At 37.4% G+C, this 19,603-nt stretch overlaps 1 protein-coding gene across 1 annotated transcript; it reads left to right on the top strand.

Moving 5' to 3' along the window:
- Positions 1–13,531: 13,531 nt before the first annotated feature.
- Positions 13,532–18,150, top strand: LOC121422929 (formin-like protein 18). Its single transcript, XM_041618170.1, has 6 exons — positions 13,532–13,726; positions 15,185–15,280; positions 15,789–15,929; positions 16,685–16,850; positions 17,414–17,509; positions 18,099–18,150. The coding sequence occupies exons 1-6, from the start codon at positions 13,685–13,687 to the stop codon at positions 18,140–18,142; spliced, it is 585 nt and encodes a 194-aa protein (XP_041474104.1). The 5' UTR covers positions 13,532–13,684; the 3' UTR covers positions 18,143–18,150.
- Positions 18,151–19,603: the final 1,453 nt, after the last annotated feature.

Below are 19,603 nucleotides of genomic sequence, written 5' to 3'. Positions count from 1 at the left end.
CTGGTCGTAGGCCGTATTGATAATCTTCTCCGCTCGCAATGGCTTGCATTTTAGAATTTTATGTTTGTCGTTGTTGACGCGAACGAGTCTCCCATTCACTGCTTGCGTCAATGCTTCTTTCTTCACCCATGGATGCCGAACGTGGATGATATAGCCGTCGCCCACGTACACGCCCCAGTGGTTGAATGTCGAGGAAGGATGAAGAACTTCGATGAGGTCCCCTGGCTCGCAGCGAGGGAGAAGACGGTCTGCTGAACAGAACTTGTTGTTTGACGCACCCATTGTCACTCAGAAACTGAATAAGAAATATAACGTAAATAGAATACTAGAAAAAAAAATCCTCAATATTGGGACGACACTCTTATGGGAAGGGGGGGGGGGGTAAACTTTGGCACCGCTACCGCGCTGCGTCTAGCTGATAGTTCCACGCGGAGCGGCAAGGGGGGTGGAACATGGAGGGCGGTCACTCGTGAAATTTCTTTCTCTTTTCTGTATCGTTTTTTAGAAAGAAAAAAAAACGCTTCCGCAGGGAAGCTAAATTTCCATTTAAAAATGTTTTTATTTCTTTTCCGATATCGGATTCTCTTTCCCTTATCTCCTTTCGTTTTTATTTTTACGATGTGGTGTTGGGGCCACTGGAGGGGTGGACACGGATCGTGTATCGACGATCGTGGATACTCCATTTTGAAGCACGTTTATGGAACTGAAGTCATGACATTCGTTTTATTGGATGAAATCCAAAGTGAGACATATGATATTGACAGGTGTGAAGTATGGTATTAGTACACCACCATGCCAAAGAACCTCAGAAGGGGGCTTTCAAGACATATCAAGCCACCGAGGGTTTTGGTTTAGTAAGATTACCTCCTTGGCACTTGTCACGTTTTTTTATTACACACCGTCATATCCGGTTTCACAACTCTGAAGTTCGTGTCGGCCTTATCAGCGACCCCCAAATAAATAAGACAATGGTCGCGGAACGGTTTTGGAAGGGGGGCTGGCCATGTTAAACTCACTATCAGGTCACTTTTACGTTTTTTGTAGCTTTTGAAATAAAGTGAGGGCTGAAGCCCCCCCGTTCCGCGGCCCCTGAGTATTGAGACAGATGTCAAGTCAGTTACTCCTTGAACTTGAAGTCCCCACTCCCCAGTGATTGGTATGATGAAGGGGAACTAGGAGCCATTGATCATCCCTCCCCTAATCAATGATCCCATCATTGGACGATCTTGATGGACCATGTTAAGTCAGTAATCTCATGTCCCCACCCCACAATCTTGCAAAGTCCAAGTAATAGCTCTATGGTCCAAGCTTCTTACTCCCAACACAATGAAAATAACCTGTAAATAGTTTGTACGGCAATGAACCAATCGATATTAAAAACTTGAATTATTAAAAATAGAAACTGAAACGATCCGCTGTTATCCACATTACAACTTCCCTCAAGAAAATTATACCTTGCCATTAAGGACCTGGTTCCCTTTTATCTCCACGATTAAACCATGTAATATCTGATAATAATTCCGCGAAAAGAGAGATAAAACCATAGAGATATTACCAGATAATAACTTAATCATGAAACTAAGATTATTCCAATCCGTGATAAAGAAACATTATGAAGTCAAGCCTAAAATAAATTGTGGACATAACCAATTTGACCATTCTAATATTCATCATTTCCGATCTGATGTTTCTCATAATATTCAAGCCATTACTCCTCCTATGAAGTGAAACATCCAAATTAGATAATATTCGTCAACTCCATCTCACCTAAATCAGGCCTGTGACTCCAAGACTATCTTTGAGAAGCAGAAAATTCCTTGAGATCGCCTTTCAAGTTTTGTGAGTGACCTGAGAAAACACGGTTGTCAAGGTAACCTGACCTTAGCTTGGGTTGGTGTCCGGTCACCTGCTACGGGCAATATCAATCACCTGTAATGAGAAACGAGAGAGGAAGGAGAGATGAGGAATGTTACTCATTGTGAGATCGGTCCAGTGACATGAAACATCAGAGAAAAAAATTAGTATTATATTTGTGACGAAAGTTTTCGCTGATATTCTAGGAACAGAACGAGTTCCAGGATTTCTCAAAGATATCAATATTGGTTTAGACTACACTGGTCAAAACACAAGGATTTTTTAAAATCTACTCTTTATTTATAAAGTTTTATATGAAGATCGATACATACGTTCACTCCGCTAACTCGCAAAATATTAAAAGCTGAAAGTTTACATTTTATGAACCTAAAATATAGAGCAAATATATATGACATAAACCACCTTAAAATCATTCATCCCAAAACAGACAGTCATAATCTTTTTTTTTTTTTTTACTAATTCCAAGATATTATTTCGTGGAATTTCAGGAATGTCCCGTATTTATTTCAGAATTCATTTAAAAAACGTGGAAGCACTGACTCCAATCATAATTACGCTTTAAAATAATTTGTCATACAGTTACTATTTATGAAAAAGTTGATGAATGGCGATTGCAAAGTTCTTCCTTCTTGACCATGGTCTTGACTAAAGGAAATAATGCAGATCCATATACTCCTAAGCTTCTTTTTTCCCCTTCTACTATGTACCACAGTAATTGTCCTACCTCGACTCATTTAGTATATCGCCGTAACAACGTATATTGGGACTAATATAGTTGCAGGATCCTTCAAATAGGGGAAAAACTAGAATTAGGCTATAGTTATTATGATCATAAAATTTCCAGCTATGGGAACAGGATGCATCATCTCGGGAGTCAATTCGTGGGCAGTTTATAATTTAGAATGCAATTTCCTGTTTGAATGGAATGCGATGAAGTTAAAAGTAATTTGTTTATTTTGTTTGTTCTGTAAGCAGCTCCGAGAAAAATTAAATGGGCAAATTTCTTATTAGGCCTTAGGCTCGAAAACGAAGAGTCGAGCTGGGGGTAGGGGTATTTTCATGACGTGCGCCCTTACCCCCCCTCCCCCCCCCCCCCCCCCCCCCGTTGCGTCCTGCCAGCCGCTCACAATATCAATCACTTTCATCCTTTCATTTTAAATTCCAGTTCCCGATCTAGTTCTTATTAATACCACCTCATTTCATTTCGGGGCTACATGCCCCTATCCGGATATTAGAATAGCATCACAATTGGAGATTATTACAGTTCCATTTGCAGATGCAGACCCATGACAAAGTGGTTTTAGCCAAATTTTATATTTTTCACAATAAATTCATCAACATTTTCACTAGAAGTCTTTTTTTCTATTTCAGCATCTGTCATTGAGATATCGCGTTACCTTTGGCCAGTATCACCAGGTCCATATCACCACGATTTCTTTTTTTCTTGGGGGGGGGAGGGGGTTGTATCCAAGAGACTGATGAAAAAATGAAGTGGAAGAGAGAAAGGGAAGGGTCATGACAGATCGCACACCATGATCGAAGCAGGGAAGTGGAAGGAACTTCCTTCGCAAATATTCTTGCCCTCTTCGAATATTGATAACAGGTGAGATATCGTCTCATCAGCTGACCCTTGACCCCGTGGAGTGGAAGGGTGTGGCTTGTTATCTTCTCCATGGGAACCTCTGTATACTTGAACTACCCACCACCATAGGATATTATCAAGGAGCTCCTTGATATTATCATTTTGCCGTTTTGTGCACTGGGGATGTTTTAACAAGGAGCTGTGTTGGAAGCTCCTTGGTTTTAATAAACCAAGATACAGTAGGTTTATGTAAGTGAAACAGACTTGGCCACTTGAGGTTTAAATACATATTGGAAGAAAATAGAGAAAATGTTCATGGAGATTTGGTGAATATCCATCAATGATACATTGTTCCACACACGTTCGTTTGAAAAATTGGCGTGCATATAATAGGATGACCGAGAATAATGAGGATTAGTTGATATTTGTGGGAAAATATGAAACAAAAATCAAGATAAATAATTATCATGACAATTATGAGTACGGTAGTTAAAATCTTGTACTTTTATAACTGACATCCGCTGTTTTTTTGCCAGACTTCTATTATTCTCATAACTTACCATCTTCTACATCCGACGAATGATTCTCCAGATACTCAAATTAATGGGGAAGGGGGGAAGCCCAGTGCTAAAATTGCGCCCTTATACCCCCTCTTCCTACAATGACACCAGTAAAATGGAGTCCCTTTCAACTTGACATCGGTATAGCTCCAATATTATGCAACATACAGCGGTTTATCATGCATCAATCTGGCTATATTCAGCAGCCCATGGAAAAATCATTACAAAAAGGAAATTTCCGAGACACATAGGCCGCATAAATGTCGATCTCGTGGTGTTTTCATATTTTCCGTCTTTATTGTTACGTGCATACTATAAAAAAGATCATGAAACTTTCCACAACTAGACTAGAAGAAGGCTGGAATCGATTGAGAGGCATATTATAGACCTTGGTATTATAGGGCTCATTTTGTCAACAGACAATATATTAAAGTGGAGAGAGCTAATATCATGACTCAGCAAGATATCTAAAATCTAAATCTGTGAATCATTATCAACGGGTCAGAATAGACGCAGTGATCATGATTGAAAAATAATCATTACCATCCCCCCAAAAAAATATAAGCCTCTAAAAAAAACCCCTCTATTCTCATCATCGCCGTGGCGCGACCCCCCCCCCCACCGCTTTCAGAGCAGGCCTCAAATGAATGAAACTGAACGGACAGCCATCACTACAGTTCGAATCTACAGTGACTGACAGTACCATGAAGCTGGGCTTATAATAGCAATTCCACAGTCATGTTGGAGCCATGTTTCAGGTATTGAAAGGGTGTGACCGTCACTGTGACGTGACGATAAAATATTCCTCATTTTGGATGATGAATTGATGGTGATGATGTTGTTGATGATGATGATGATGTTGTTGGTGATGATGATGAAGATGATGATGATGATAATGATAATGACGCAGATGAAGATGATGATGGTGATGATGAAAATGATGATGATAATGGTGACGCAGATATCGATGATGATGATGGTGGTGGTGATGATGATGATGACCCAGATGATGATGATGGTGACGCAGATGACGATGATAATGATGGTGGTGGTGATGATGACGCAGATGATGATGATGGTGATGATGATGGTGATGATGATGATGATGATGAGTGTGAGGATGGTGATGATGATGATGATGATGGTGGCGGTGATGATGATGACGATGGTGATGATGGTGATGATGATGGTGACGCAGATGACAATGATGATGATGATGGCGGTGGTGATGATGATGATGATGATGGTGATGATGATGATGATGATGATGGTGGTGATGATTATGATAGTGGTGGTGGTGATGATGATGATGATGATGATGGTGATGAAGATGATGATGATAGTGGTGGTGATGATGATGATGACGTAGATGACAAATGAAGATGGTGATGATGAAGAGTTATTGTGATCATTGTGATGATGGTGATGGTGACGATGATTGATAATAATGGCTGTGGTATATACAAAAAAAATGCAGCCATATTGGTAATCAGCATATTGCAAGCAACATAAAAGTGGAACAAAGGTAGTGTAAACATATAGACTTAGCATGAGACCATTATAGGCAGGGACAGCCGCGATGGAACATGCCCGATTTATGGTATTTTGAGTGGGAAAAGAAATCAAGACCAAAACGTGATGTCACGTTTATTCACAAATCTCGATGAAAGTGTAGGGTACAAAGTTTAAACACGACCCATAGGGACTTTTAGGGTACAAAGTGTAGAGTTTCAACATGACACATAGGCCCTACCTGTTTTTTTTTATATAAAATAAATTTAGGCACTTTATTCTTCTTCCCTTTCATCCTCCCCCCCCCTTTTTTTTGTTCAATACAATTTGAAAGTGTGCCGTCCCTGATGTGAATTCCTGTGTGACATACAGGCCTAAAACTTTTAAGTATCAGATGTATGATTTCACTATGTTCACAACTCTCACAAATGATTCTTTGCCATTTATGTGCTAATAATTGCAGTAACACAGGCACGGGAAGCAATCTATTTTATTTATAATGCCAATGATACAATTATACACCTACCTCTCTTATTATGAACTCTGGTTGACGGATTTAGATCACTCCCCAGCTTCTGTCATCACAAAGAACTCTTTCCACACGCTAAAATCCTATGAAACCAAGGAAGAAACTGCTGCAATGCAATTTGGCAGCCACTTGACAAGATAACTACGCCTATACCACCGGCTTACAATGACTCCTTTATCCGTAAGAACAACTCTCTCTCACACAGCAGGGAGCTAGACCATGCAGACTTCACAATCTCTCTCTCGCTGAAACAGTTTTGCAAATTAATGGCATTCTCGCAGTCGAATCCTTGTCACAAATGAGTTCCTGCAACCTATCTATTTCCAAATAATGAGAAGTATTGTCTCTATAAAACTCCAGTAAATAGTAAGATCCGTTATAGCTCCTGGATAGGGTAATCAGAGCATTCCTGATGACTTGAAACTAGAAGAGTTCATGCAATAACGGGACGGTGCGATATTCAACCCCATTCAACTCTGTAATCGTAGTCTGTGTATTCATACTGCGTTATGATAGCGTGTCAATTCAATTCCGCGTTTTACCCTCATGAACGCTGTATTGATATTTTGGACTGTTAATTTCAATTAATCTTTATGATCTTATGGAGTTTTTGATTTCCTGATAGCGATATATGCCCCCTATTTCTTGTCTTCTCCTGTTTAAAATTAAAAAGACTACTAGTATTATACCTGTACGTGCCCTCACACACCAAGGTTTTCTTTCCCGTTGTGCATACAGTGAATAACCGAACACAAAAGAAGTATATTGGACAACACCCAAAAAGCAAGCTTTATTTTCCAGGTTTGAATGGGAACGCAGTCATAAGTAATGAATGTTTTAATATTCTAATCGTAATTAGGTACACAACCTGCCAGTTTCGTTGTCATAGCGATTCTATACTAATTTCATCATTGATTTAGGTGATCTTTTTGTCATCATTTCATTTATTTCGGTCATTTTGCATCTGGCAACTCTGTCAATTCAACACATTGGCAAAGATTAACAGCAAGAAATTGACAATTTATCATCATTGGTGGTTATAACCAACTCCTTTTTGTTGCATTATTGAATGATATATAAATATTCTGCGCCATGTCATTCATGAAATTCAAATTCAGCGTTGTTTCATTTGTTAAGGTCTGTGATAATTACTTTGGTAATTTTAATATGATTTTATAAAGGATTGCAATATTTCATTCGATTTTATTTTTTGAATCGTCATGAATGATTTTGAGGTGGACGATAATATTTAGGCTTACATAATCTATATCCCTACACATATTCATAATACATGCGCATAGGGGACATACTAGTAAATTGATTTGCTCAACAGTAAATCCATTTCATTTATGTCTATAATCAGGAAAATAACAGGGTACTAAGTAAGCCAGGAAAGTCACATGTTATGTCATACCAAGCAGTGGCGTTATGTGCCAACAATTTTGAGGGGGCAAGATATGGCGTATGAGGCAAAATTTGATTTAAAAAAGATTTTTTTTTAAAGAAGTTGTGAGTGAGAAAAGCGAGCGAGAAAAAATTTCGACATTTTTATTACAAAAATCTTGCAATTTTTGATAGATTGTGACATTTAATATTCAGAAAAATATCATATTCACTCTTCTCTAGTTTATTTTCTTTTTTTTCTCTTTTTTTAGTCGTGTTTTTTTTATGGGGGGGCCAAGCGCCCCAACCACCCCCCCACCCCTCTGTACGCCACTGATATAAAGGATGTGTATGCTTTGCCAATATTCGAAGGGAGAAAGAATGAGAAGGCTGTGAGGCAGGGGATGCCGCGGAGGGGTCGCATGTGGCGGATCCAGCCCCACTCGCCTCCCCTCCCGTCATTGAGGATATTTTAAAGACAATAGAAAAGTTTGGGGTTTGGGGGAGGCAAGGAATCGGCGGGACATGGGGTGGGAGGGAGGCGGAGAAAGAGATGTAGAAGGCCGGAGAGCGGAGGGGAGATGATATGAAATGAAGATGGAGAAGGAGGAGGGGAAGACATGGGTATATAAACTTGAGTCTGCATGAGATAAAAGGACTCGATGCGGATAATTATTACGATCACTGTTTATCCCATAATCACGAACACATAATTAGCTTCCCAGCATGCATGCATACCGGATTTGAAAGACTTCTTCCTTATCCTATATATACCATTCGGAAAATAATTCAAAGATAAGCATTAGATCGAGATAAGTTTGTTTGATACTTTTGTAGGATTTCTTAAAGCCAACTGAACTTGAAGATGCTTAAAGACTTTGGACTCGCTAAGGTCATTCTATTATCTGGTGAGTCACACACCATGTAGACGGAGTTGACAGATGGAATTCAACATTCAACATAGAGAAAACCCTACTTCAAGTGGCTTCTGACAGTGTCTGAGATAAACAGTTCTTCTATTTTGTTTTACCTATTAATTTTTTTTAACTGAAATTTTTACCTTTTTTGATATAAAATTTAAAAATGCAATTTTGTGATAAAGTTTGAAGGTATAAAATTCAGTAAATGCCATTACATTTTACCCCTGCTCATTTTCGTTTCTTTCCTTTTCTCCCTTTTACTCTTTGTCGTGAAAAAGTTTGGGGTTCATAGCCCTCAAACCCTTCCTGTACGCCAATGCTTTCGAATTGCCTGTATGATATGCCATGACATTAACTGTCAATTTTAAATAAATAACATGAGGGCCTATACTCATTTTTATCTCTTCAATTTGCCTGACGTAATTTCTCTGTTTTTCTTATGTTTCCTTTTTCTTTGAACGTGTTGCACATGCAGGGGTGGAAATCTTTCCCAAAAAGGTAGGGGGAAAAGGGACTGAAAATTTTGACAAGCAAAAAAAAAGTATCACTAAATAAAGGTCATTTCGATGAAAAAAAATTGACAAGCAAAAAAAAAAAGGGTTATCATTTCTTACTATCATAAAATACCACAAATAGTAGGGGGACATTTGATATTGTGTTCTCCTACTATTTTGAGTAGGGGGACACGTCCCCCCTGCCCCCCCCCTGGGATATCCGCCCATGGTGTTGCATGAATCTTCATGAGCAAAGTATGTTGCATGGTATACGTTGGGGGAAAGGAAACATAAAACCCCTGAGGTTGTAAAAGCGAAGCAAGTAAAAATTATGGGTTTGCGGTGAAGGCTTAATTGATTTGAACAAAATATGATACTGTCTGGGGGTGAGGCACGGTGTTTTCATCAAAATGGGATGCAAGATAAGAAAGTTATGCCATTTCAAATGTGTTGCATATTCTCCTAAAACTCTACAAACTTATACGGTTGATCAAAGTGAGAGAGCCAACGACGTCTCACAATCACTATATCTTTTTTTTTTTAATCTCATTGAATTAAATATTAAAGGTTTTATAATTGTCAACGAAGTAGCTCTGGATTGTAAGGTTATGTCACGTGCATGCTATTGAAGAGGAATTAAACAAAGATATTTTATTGGATGAAACTTCATTGTTTTGCACTACCCCCTTGTTTTGTCAGTAAAATTATTGAAAATGCAATCTTTTAGAAACAATAATTGTTTGAATGAATATTCTTCAATTCATGAACGTTACTCAAATATTTTTTGTGAGTTGTTGAATTTTCAATTTTTTAATTGAAAAATTATATTGTTGATCACACGCACGCCTCCATAAGGAGAGGTGCAGGTGATGCATGTCTTTTAAAGTTCCATTCAAATATTTCCAGTGTTTTTACGTAATTTGTATTTTCTCTCAAAGATACAGACCATCATTATTTTGATGATCAAATTAAAATGGTCGAAGTATAAAATAGCTGATGAGGAAAATGGCAACATATGTTGACAGCAGATGGCGTACTTCCCTAAAATGCTTTGACTAATCAAAATCCAAGTAGCGTCACAATATTGGTGTCAAGAAGAATACATTTTTTAAATGCAATTAAAAACAAATATACTGAATGCGGCAAATCCCATCATAAAGGCACGTAACACGAATACCAATTTGATTTTGATATTTCCGGACATGTTGTATTTCAGGCAATTTCAATGATTTTAAATCAATACTACTATTGTTGCAAAGGGATGTCGGGAATGCAATACACTTTAAAAAAAAGTTTAGCCAATAATAGGTAAAATGGGAACATGCATGTTTGATGAATAAAAAGATACCAAATATTTAGTAAATTTTACTCAATGTTAGGTTAAAATTAACCCTTCAAACATGCATTTTGCCAAAAATTTGGGGGGAAATTACCCACCAAATTTGCATGTTCCCTTCTTAACTAATATTGAGTAAATTTTTACTTTCTGTTTTTTAGAGTGCTGTAGGAAGGATGTTGACATTCTGTGCTTTATATAAATCCAAAAGCAACCCAAAGAAGAAGTCACCCCCCCCCCTCCTTCCCTACAGCTTATAGCAGCCAACCATCATCTTGTACCTGAAACTCATACCGAATAACTAATTATTATTTCATAGATTTTGAAATTATGGGGGGGGGGTGACCTTCAAAATATTGCATATTATAAAATATATTTTTCCAAGCCTTATTTTGCACAGGCAGGTATGGCGCCACAATGGGGAGGGGGTGACAGGTGTGATCGAATGCTTATAAAGGAGATTGAAACCCTAGGCGAAAGTTTCCTTGTTTGAAAGCAGGAAAAATAATGAACAAGAAGAAGTACGAAAGTTTGAGTAAAACTTAACCAGCATTAAGAAATTTATGATCATTATGTCTAGATATCTAATGTTGTATGGAGATCCTCTCATTGGCAATGCAAACAAGCAATGTGATGTCACCCATAATCATGATAATGAGGGACACATAATACAGCTCTATCCATTGGACAATGAAAATAATTATACCCCAAAACATCTGTCTCTTGCTCATTCTAAGAATATGACAAAGAGCCCATACATGCTTAATGTTGTGAAAACCTTTATTACATGACATGTCCTATTAAAAAAGACAAGATAAAAGAGAAAATTGAAGTGAAATGTAAGAAAGTAGTAAACTTAGAAATCTAAGTAAGTTGTAAATGCAAGACATGACTGACATCCACTGATCTTAGTCGCAGTGCCAACGATTTACAAAATTACAATTAGTGATCTCAATATTTAGACTTTTTTAAAAGTTAGTATTCATTCAATCTTCCTCAAACTTTCATTAACCTGTTCTTTTAATTTTTCTCTTTTACATGAATTCAAATCGTTTGAAGGGTGTCATTTTCCTTAATAACAAAAATATAAAAGGAGAATAAGGCCAAAGGTACACTCTAAAAACAAATCAGTCAAAAATGACTTGTTAATAGGGTCAGCTGGGTGCAACTGTTATTCTAGTCATATTTGACTATTTTCTAGTCATATTTTACTAGAAAAGAGTTATTCCTGACTAGAATATATGTCAGAAAATATGAATATCAGTGATTGCCATATCAGTTGCTCCCACTACTGGTCTAGTCAATTTGACTGATTTGTTTTAAGAGTGTATAGGGAAAAATGCGTAAAGGACGATGAGTGCTTGGTCGTGATAGCCTCACATTTTTTAATTAAAAAAAACTATGATGTAATTTTAGGTACCCAATCTCTCAAATCCCGTTGTCTTGCTTGTGCTGCACCTGTCATACCAAAGAACAAAATCATGAAAACAACTTACCATACAGACTTGGGTTGCATACACAGTGAAAAATATATTTTTAAAATGGCATATTGTTTAAGACTGTCACTCTAGCAACAAGTTGTTTTAACTTTTTTTGTAATTGTTTAAACTTTATTAACAACTTTTAAAAAAAGTTTAAACAATAGTTATTAAAGTGAAGAGCTTAAACAACGTGCTTAAAATTCTCAACAGCGTTTTTACAGTGTAGTCATTTTTATTTGTTCCAAGTATATCAAAGATGAGATGGAAGGGCAACATTAGCCTCAAAGAGCCCCCTCCCCAGCCCCGTAGAATTTGTTTAAATGAAATTCATATAAAGCCTATATAGACTTGGACCGAGTTTTTTCCTTGATTATGTAAATGAATTTCGTCAGTAGACATTTTAGGTCCGGGGGGGGGGGTGGTGGAGGGAGCGAGACGACCCTCTCCAATGCAGTTACTGCAAAACATTTTAAAAATCGGGGGGGGGGGGGCGTCCCCCGTCCCTAGGGATCGCCAACAATGCTATAGACAACATCCGTATTAAAGGCTTACTCAACATTCAATAACATGGGGAAAAAAGTCAAGCGGGCAAAATGCCGAAAATCTATCGAATTGGTTACGAATTCGACATCATTTCAAAACTCCAATTATCATTTTCTTTTAAATCAGATCTCATGCTCAATATTATATACAATAATTATATGCAATAATTGAGCACGTGATGACGTCACATTTTCACTATTTCTTTTTAATCCATATGAATCATAATTATATAAAATATGAACTATTTTCATTTCGTTCCCCTGTAGAAATCGTTATTTGGTTCCAGATTAGTCTTCTTAAAATTGTCATCGTATCATCGATTGAGAGCTCATTTATAATCAAATCGACGAAAATTCAAATGATTGACATAATTATTTAATCATATAATCATAAAAAGAAAGGGTGAGGGACAGTATTCACTATCTCATTTAAGCCTACCATGGATAGGTCCATGGGCCTAAATATCATCTATGAAGTACGTGCATAATACTTGTTTTGTGAAATCAAACGAAACTCTGTCATAGTCGTAACTTTCATGTATTACATTTTTTTAGGGGGGGATAGAAAATAATCCCTTTTACTTATTTTAAATCATCTTAATGTTGGGGGGGGGGGCTTAGAGTAAAATCCCAATTTGGATTGAATTTCAATCAGTTAAACTACAAATTTTGAATATTTATAGTGGTAAATATTGAAATCAACACATAGTCAAGAAGAAACCGGCACCGACCACGCCCTCCTGCCACGCCCCCTGCCACTCCCCCTTAAACTGAGTCCCAGTCTATGGGTCTAGCCTAACTAAAAAAACCCCTAAGATTGGGAGAAATCAGTGGCGAACTCATAAAAAATGAAGTTAGAATACGTTTTGAATCAAACTGTGACTAAGAGCTGATTTTTAGACTCGTAATATCATATTATGTTTGCCAGAAATCACATGACGACTCTTTTTTATTCAAAGAGCACGTCATTAATACGTCATTGATAACTCGGAACCGAAATAACTAAAACGTCATCGTCTGACATGTAGTTGTTAATTTTAGTCCGATTTCTATATTCTACCGATTTACAACGAATTGTAAAGCTACGAATACAAAAAAAATTAACAGTTTTCAGGTAATGTATTATAATTTAGAGTAAAAATGATATTTTAACCTTGTAAGAATAAAATCTTTAAAAATTCAAGTGGAAACAATTTGAATTCTAGCTACTGGGGTATAAGTTATCAGACAGAAGACTATTCAGAGTTCGCTGGAAGAATATTTAATCAGGTGGTTTCAACAATTACAAGCGAGACACTGCTGCCCCATATCGTAAAAAGTGAACGAAGACCGGACGAAGACTGATATTAGAGTTTATGAATTTCATCTGGCCCTGTAATTGGAACAAATTGAGGTGAAAGTGTTGGAGAGTAAAACCGAATTCAATTTGCTTAGACCAGTCTACAAATTACATCAAAATAAATTTGTAAAATGGCCCATCATCATCGCAGACAAGAAAACCGTGCACTGCGGGTGAGTATCGGCCTCGGTGGAGTTAATGGGAAACTTCCCCATCCATACAAACGTTGGGCCCGGTGAGCTGAGGCGACATGCGGCCGCGGAGATCTCTGCATTCCTGGAACTTGGAACCATTGTAATTTACACTGTTTGTCCTTCCAACTGTTTTAATTGGCATTCAGTTACTTTGAATTCAACTTTCTTTACAAGACAGGAAATGATAAATTAACGTTAAGTATAGGATCAAGTAATTTTAAGTTAATAAACAGAATTCAACTTCAAGTCAGAAGGTGCAATTATTGTCACCGATCACCACACAATTTTTAATTCATGACATGAACTGAGTGACGCTTGATATTCAATCATAGTTCAAGTCAAAATCATCTGAAATCATAGATACCGAATGGACGGCAAGATCCTAGCATCAAATTCACTGAAGTATTTCATGGGTTTTGGTAGACCAAAAGCTTCAGTCTCTGTATTTTGGTTCTGCTGAACTGCGTTGGCTCCACTCACCATACATGAATGGGGATTACAGTAAAATGTCAGAAATTGTTGAATAAATCCCCAGAAATGACGGTTATTCCTGTCTAGGGTTTTGCTGGTTTCGCAATCTCAAATTCTATGGTGATCGATGTGGCTTAAAAAGTGTGAGCCTAGTTTTACTCACAGCTATAGACACTACTACTAATAGTAGTAGAACTAGTTACTACCTTTAAAGAAAAAAAGTCAACATCAGATGTAAGTTAAAATGCCAAAAATAGGTCGGTATCACTTTTTACTTTATACTTTTTTGAAGAACTCTGCTTGTAAAATGACTATTTCTTGATGCCTGTTCACCCTATTGATAAGATCAGATTTTCTCTGAGTGAACATTAAAGTTTACAAAATCTGCCATGGTCAGGTAGCTTATTCCCTGAGTATACTTACCTTGAATTTACTATATGTGACTATATAGTTGTAATCAAAGAATAAATCATAAATGTGAGAAGATCGGGACAAGAAGAAGATGATTGAACAAGACAGACATTACTAGTCGGACAATTTTTAAAATGATTTTATTCACAAATGGTGATCATTTGATTCTGTTATAACTAGCAATTTTCTTCTTCAGCTATGAATTCTAAACCCCTTTGCTGTTTGACATCTCTTATAATCATATAATTTAATTATGAATGGTAACTCTTTTGAATATTAAAACCTTTTTTTCAATGTATGGTAAAGTCTACTCCCTCAACCTTGCAGCTGATAATTGTCATGAATGTGAATGAAAAAATATAAAACATGAACAACCCCATCAAAATATCAACCGTAACACACTTATAGGTACTTTGTGCTATTAGCAAGCACATGGAGTGCCACAGACCTTAAAAAACACACTTTCATTCAAGATTCCATCAAGATAACCTTTACTAGAAGATTGTATAGAAACTATCATAGAATATAAGATCAATTTCAAATTGTTATTTTCAGCAAGAGGCTAAACAGGAGAGGAAAGAAGAGAGACTTCACAACAGAGCAACAAATCAACTATTGAGAGGGAACGTAGGCAAGGCTATGCATCTGGAGGTAAGAGAGAGAAAGAAAACAGAAAATAATCCCATAAGGGACTCAGCCCCCCCCCCCTCCACCTCCTTCTTCCCCTCCCCCTTCATTCTCTCTTTTAAATTTTTGTTTTGCTACATGCAGGGGACTGGTCTTAATGTCTAAAGCTGTTTGTAAATCTACTCTTGACTTTTTTAATGACTGGAACATGAGGTTATTTCTTTAGAAATATTTAGAGTTGGGCAGAATTACTGATTGCACACATTATGTAATTTTTGTTTTTACAACTAATAAACAATGATAATAAACAATAGGTAATTATACCCCAACTCGTACATTTCCCTATTTTGTTTCCCTAGCTAGCTTTATTATCTTTGTCACTACCTTTGTGTCTTCACCTTCCCTCGCCTCTCTATACCTAGAGAACCATCTATTTCTCTCCACTCTTGCCTCTTCACAATCGAAGGAGTGCAAAGTTAATGGAGGGAAAAAAAGGTAATTAGGTTCAATCTTTCATTGTTAATCTTTCCAGGCCAAAGCTAACCAGGCTCATCATCGTGCTGAAGCAGCAGGAGCGAGGGCCGACGTCCATCATGCATTGGGCCATCCTCATCACCATCATCATCATCACAGGCCACCTCCTCCATGCGGTGCAAGTGTGACAGTAGTACATGTAAGTTAATTTGATCACAATGCCTGCATACGTGTGTTTAGATTGATATTTTGCATGGGGGGGGTGTCATTTCATAAATCAGTTTGTAAAGTTATTCATGACTACAAATGACTGTCAACATGTCCATATGATGAAGAGGAACTAAAAATATTCCATGTGTTTTAATTCGGACTAAAAATGAACGCTAGGTTTTTGCTTGACTGTTATGAATTAGGTGTTGAGCTCCAAGATTTTTTGCCCTATCTATAACACATGAAATATAAGTTGGGTTTGTCTTGAGCTTTCATGGGAAGCAAATTGTAATCTAATAAAGCCTGACTGTCTGAAAATCAAATGTTAATTCTCTTGTAGCATACCTGCATAGTAGCAGGGTTCAGCAAGTCATGCTGGTCCAATGAGTTGAATCACAAACATTCTTTTGCCTGATTTGAGCTACGTGGACCAGGAATGGTTAGGCATGACTTTGTCATATAGGGCAAGGAAAAGTTAGCGTTTAAACAACGTTCATTGTCATTATACCCGTTTCCACTCCATTGATGGACAAGGCTTGCAGGAGTCAATCCTCATGAAAGTTGGTGCTAAGCAGAATAATTACAATGCATATACACAAGGTGATCTCTGTTGGTGATTTTCAGGGTCCTCTAGTTTTGCAGCATTACGTAATCTATGTCCGATGGAAGTCCTTTCTTTCAAAATTAATAATCACTGCCATTATCATTACATGATTTTAACTTTAAAACATATCTCCCTTCTAGCATCATGTCCCGCCTCCTGCCCCACCCGTCAATTACCCGACTGGGACCCACGCTCCACCTCCAAACCCAGCACCAGGATACCCATCACCTGCTCCAGGCTATCCCTCAGCACCGGCTCCAGGCTATCCCTCAGCTCCAGCTCCTGGTTATCCTGCTGCTGCTCCAGGTGAGTGCTGTATATTAAACTTTTCTCCAGGATACCAATGAAATGATTGGTATATATTGTATGGGGGCTAGATTTTAAGTTCAAATTACCTTTGGTTTTGAATCTGATGATAGTTTTGATATTGCGGCATCACTTATAAGCAGTATCCCCACATGCCATGTACTATATAATTCCTAGAAATCTAATATCGGTAATGGTTCAGAATGTCTGATTATGTTTTAAATTTTACATGTAAAATCATTGTAAGTTTTCTGAGAAAACATGCAGTCATATTTATATTGTATGACATATTGGGGAGTGCTTGCATACAACGTCATGAAGTCAAAACTTCAAAGAAAAATCCAATAGACTTACTTTTAGAATAACCTCTCTGATTTCACCAAACCTTTGTTATCTGTTTTGTCACTTTCTACCTAAAACCTACTTGACATGATGAACTTCCCCTTTAAGCCATAAAACACAATACACTGATTGATTCATAAAGCTTTAAAAAAAATCATCTGCCTTGGTCCAAGGAAGGTTTAATTGATTATAATTTTTTTCCTGAATCTTCTTGACCCTAGGCTACCCTGGAGCACCACCTCCAGCATCTGGATACCCAGCTCCTGCATCTGGAGCCTACCCACCCTCTCAGGGGTATCCAGGAACACAACCTCCAGGTGAGACCAGAGTCCCTTGGCTCCAACTTCATAATGCATGATTTAGTGTGACTGAATTTAATGGAAATTGCATTAATTTTGCTATTTTTACAAATTGCTTAATTGATTACAATAAATCACATCAGATTCAGCATGTGAAGATCTATTAGCATGCAAATTTTCACGTTCATTGGACTTTGCTCCTCTGAGATCAAAAGATTCCTCATTGAACAAATAGCCCATGGAGCAAATTATCCCAGTACAGTAAGGGTCAAGAGTATAAAGTGTCTCTTAACTCTATAGCATGTCCATAAAGTAACATATATCTTGTTCATACAAAAAGTTGTAAAAACTCTCAAATTATCATGACTTCAGCTGTTCATAAAGTGAAGTAAGGACAAAAAACATGGGGGTTGGAAGTACAAAAGGTTTATGTCATGGAATTGTCCTATAGGATTCTTATACCTTTTAAACAGGACAATGTTTATGTGCTTTGTAGTGTGAAAATGAAAAAAAAATCTGAATTTTATCCATACTCTGCCTTTTCCTAAATGTTGGATTTTTTTTCTTTTTTTTACAAATTATTAACTGTTTTCTTTTTCTTCAACAGCTTATCCTGGTGGCAGTGCATATCCTAACCCATACAGCAAGTAAATGTGGTACATCCACTCCAAAAACACAATCACATTAATCACATTATATTCCGTTGCAGATAATGGAGGCCGCAAATGGTCAATCTTAAAGAAAGAGTAAAGTGAAGGGGCTTCTGTCGTCCTCAATAATAGAAGAGGCTAACTGGTATTTTTGTTTCACGCTGAAATTGATGCTAGATCATGTTACATTCAGAGAAATTCTAGTTAGTTTGTTCTGCTAAGTTAGTGTGTACTAGGAATAGGAATGAGGAAACATTGTAGACAGTAAGTGGAAGACTGGTAAGGGATACAGAGACTGGACATGTCATAATGTCTGTGTCTTATGTGTCTTTGCAAAACACATTTTGCAATCAATTAAAATAATCATTCTTAAATTGATAATTCATAGCTCAATGTTATCATTAGGGAATAGAATTATACCCTATGCAAGAATGTGACGAGGGTGGTGTTTCATAAAGCTGTTCGTAAAGTTACGAACGACTTTACACACGATTGGAACCTGTTGTTAGGTCATAAATCAATTACATGGGCATATCGCATAGCACAAAAAAGGATCACCAGTCGTGTGTAAAGTCATTTGTATCTTACAAACAGCTTTATGAAACACCTACCTGGGTGGTGTTTTATTCCCTTCTGACAAGTCACATCTGAAATTACTCTGGTAGCTGTCATGTGGAAGCGCCGTTGTGTAGCGGTTCTGACTCTCGCCTTTTAATCAGAGGGTCGTGTGTTCGAATTCCACCATGGCCTAGCGTCCTTTGGCAAGGCGTCAATCCACAATATGCCACTCTCCACCCAGGTGTTAAATAGCCTATGTAGTACGCCTAGCAATTAAGTCTTGGAACTCTTGTTGGAATGCTCTCCAGGGAGCGGAAAAGGTGCATACATTGTATGCAGGTATGCAAGGATCCGATGACCGGGGTAATAATATATCTGTAAAGCACTGAGAGACGTCGTTCCGATGTGTTACGTGCTATATAAATGCGGAATATCATTATTATTATTAAACCGGGACTTGTTTGACCAAATGTTTGACAAGTTCTCTCATGAAACAATCCCCAGCAATCACTTGCAAATTTGAAATCGCATGACTTGCGATTGATTTTGGACCTAAAATTGTCATGCAATTGATCGCAAGTTTCTAGCAATACCCTTTTAGTCATGAGCAATATACTACCAGAAATATTTTTGTCATGATATTGATATCAGTGTATTCATTCACATGATTTCACTTTTTATCAGCAATGTATTTCGAGTGCCTTTTTTTCGTATAAAAGCTAAAAACTATAGCTAGGATGTATAAACTTGTAATGGTAACATTTAAGTGTATGTTCCTGGCTCCATGTTAATTAGCATGATAAGCACTAGCTTCATGAATTATGGTTACAGGAAACATGAAAAGATTTAATAAGCACACAAAATGATATGACAAAGAGAACTTAAATGTCCAGTGGTCACAAAA

The sequence above is a fragment of the Lytechinus variegatus genome, chromosome 10, assembly GCF_018143015.1.
Source record: "Lytechinus variegatus isolate NC3 chromosome 10, Lvar_3.0, whole genome shotgun sequence".
Lineage (NCBI taxonomy): Eukaryota > Metazoa > Echinodermata > Echinoidea > Temnopleuroida > Toxopneustidae > Lytechinus > Lytechinus variegatus.
This window is presented reverse-complemented; position numbering and strand designations above follow the sequence as displayed.

Bases quoted from the DNA above. Each gene is read 5' to 3' on its own strand.
- LOC121422929 (XM_041618170.1), top strand. From the start codon at position 13,685: ATGGCCCATCATCATCGCAGACAAGAAAACCGTGCACTGCGG. The intron at 15,930-16,684 runs GTAAGTTAATTT...TCTCCCTTCTAG, and splicing joins CAAGTGTGACAGTAGTACAT to CATCATGTCCCGCCTCCTGC. The intron at 16,851-17,413 runs GTGAGTGCTGTA...TCTTGACCCTAG, and splicing joins TTATCCTGCTGCTGCTCCAG to GCTACCCTGGAGCACCACCT.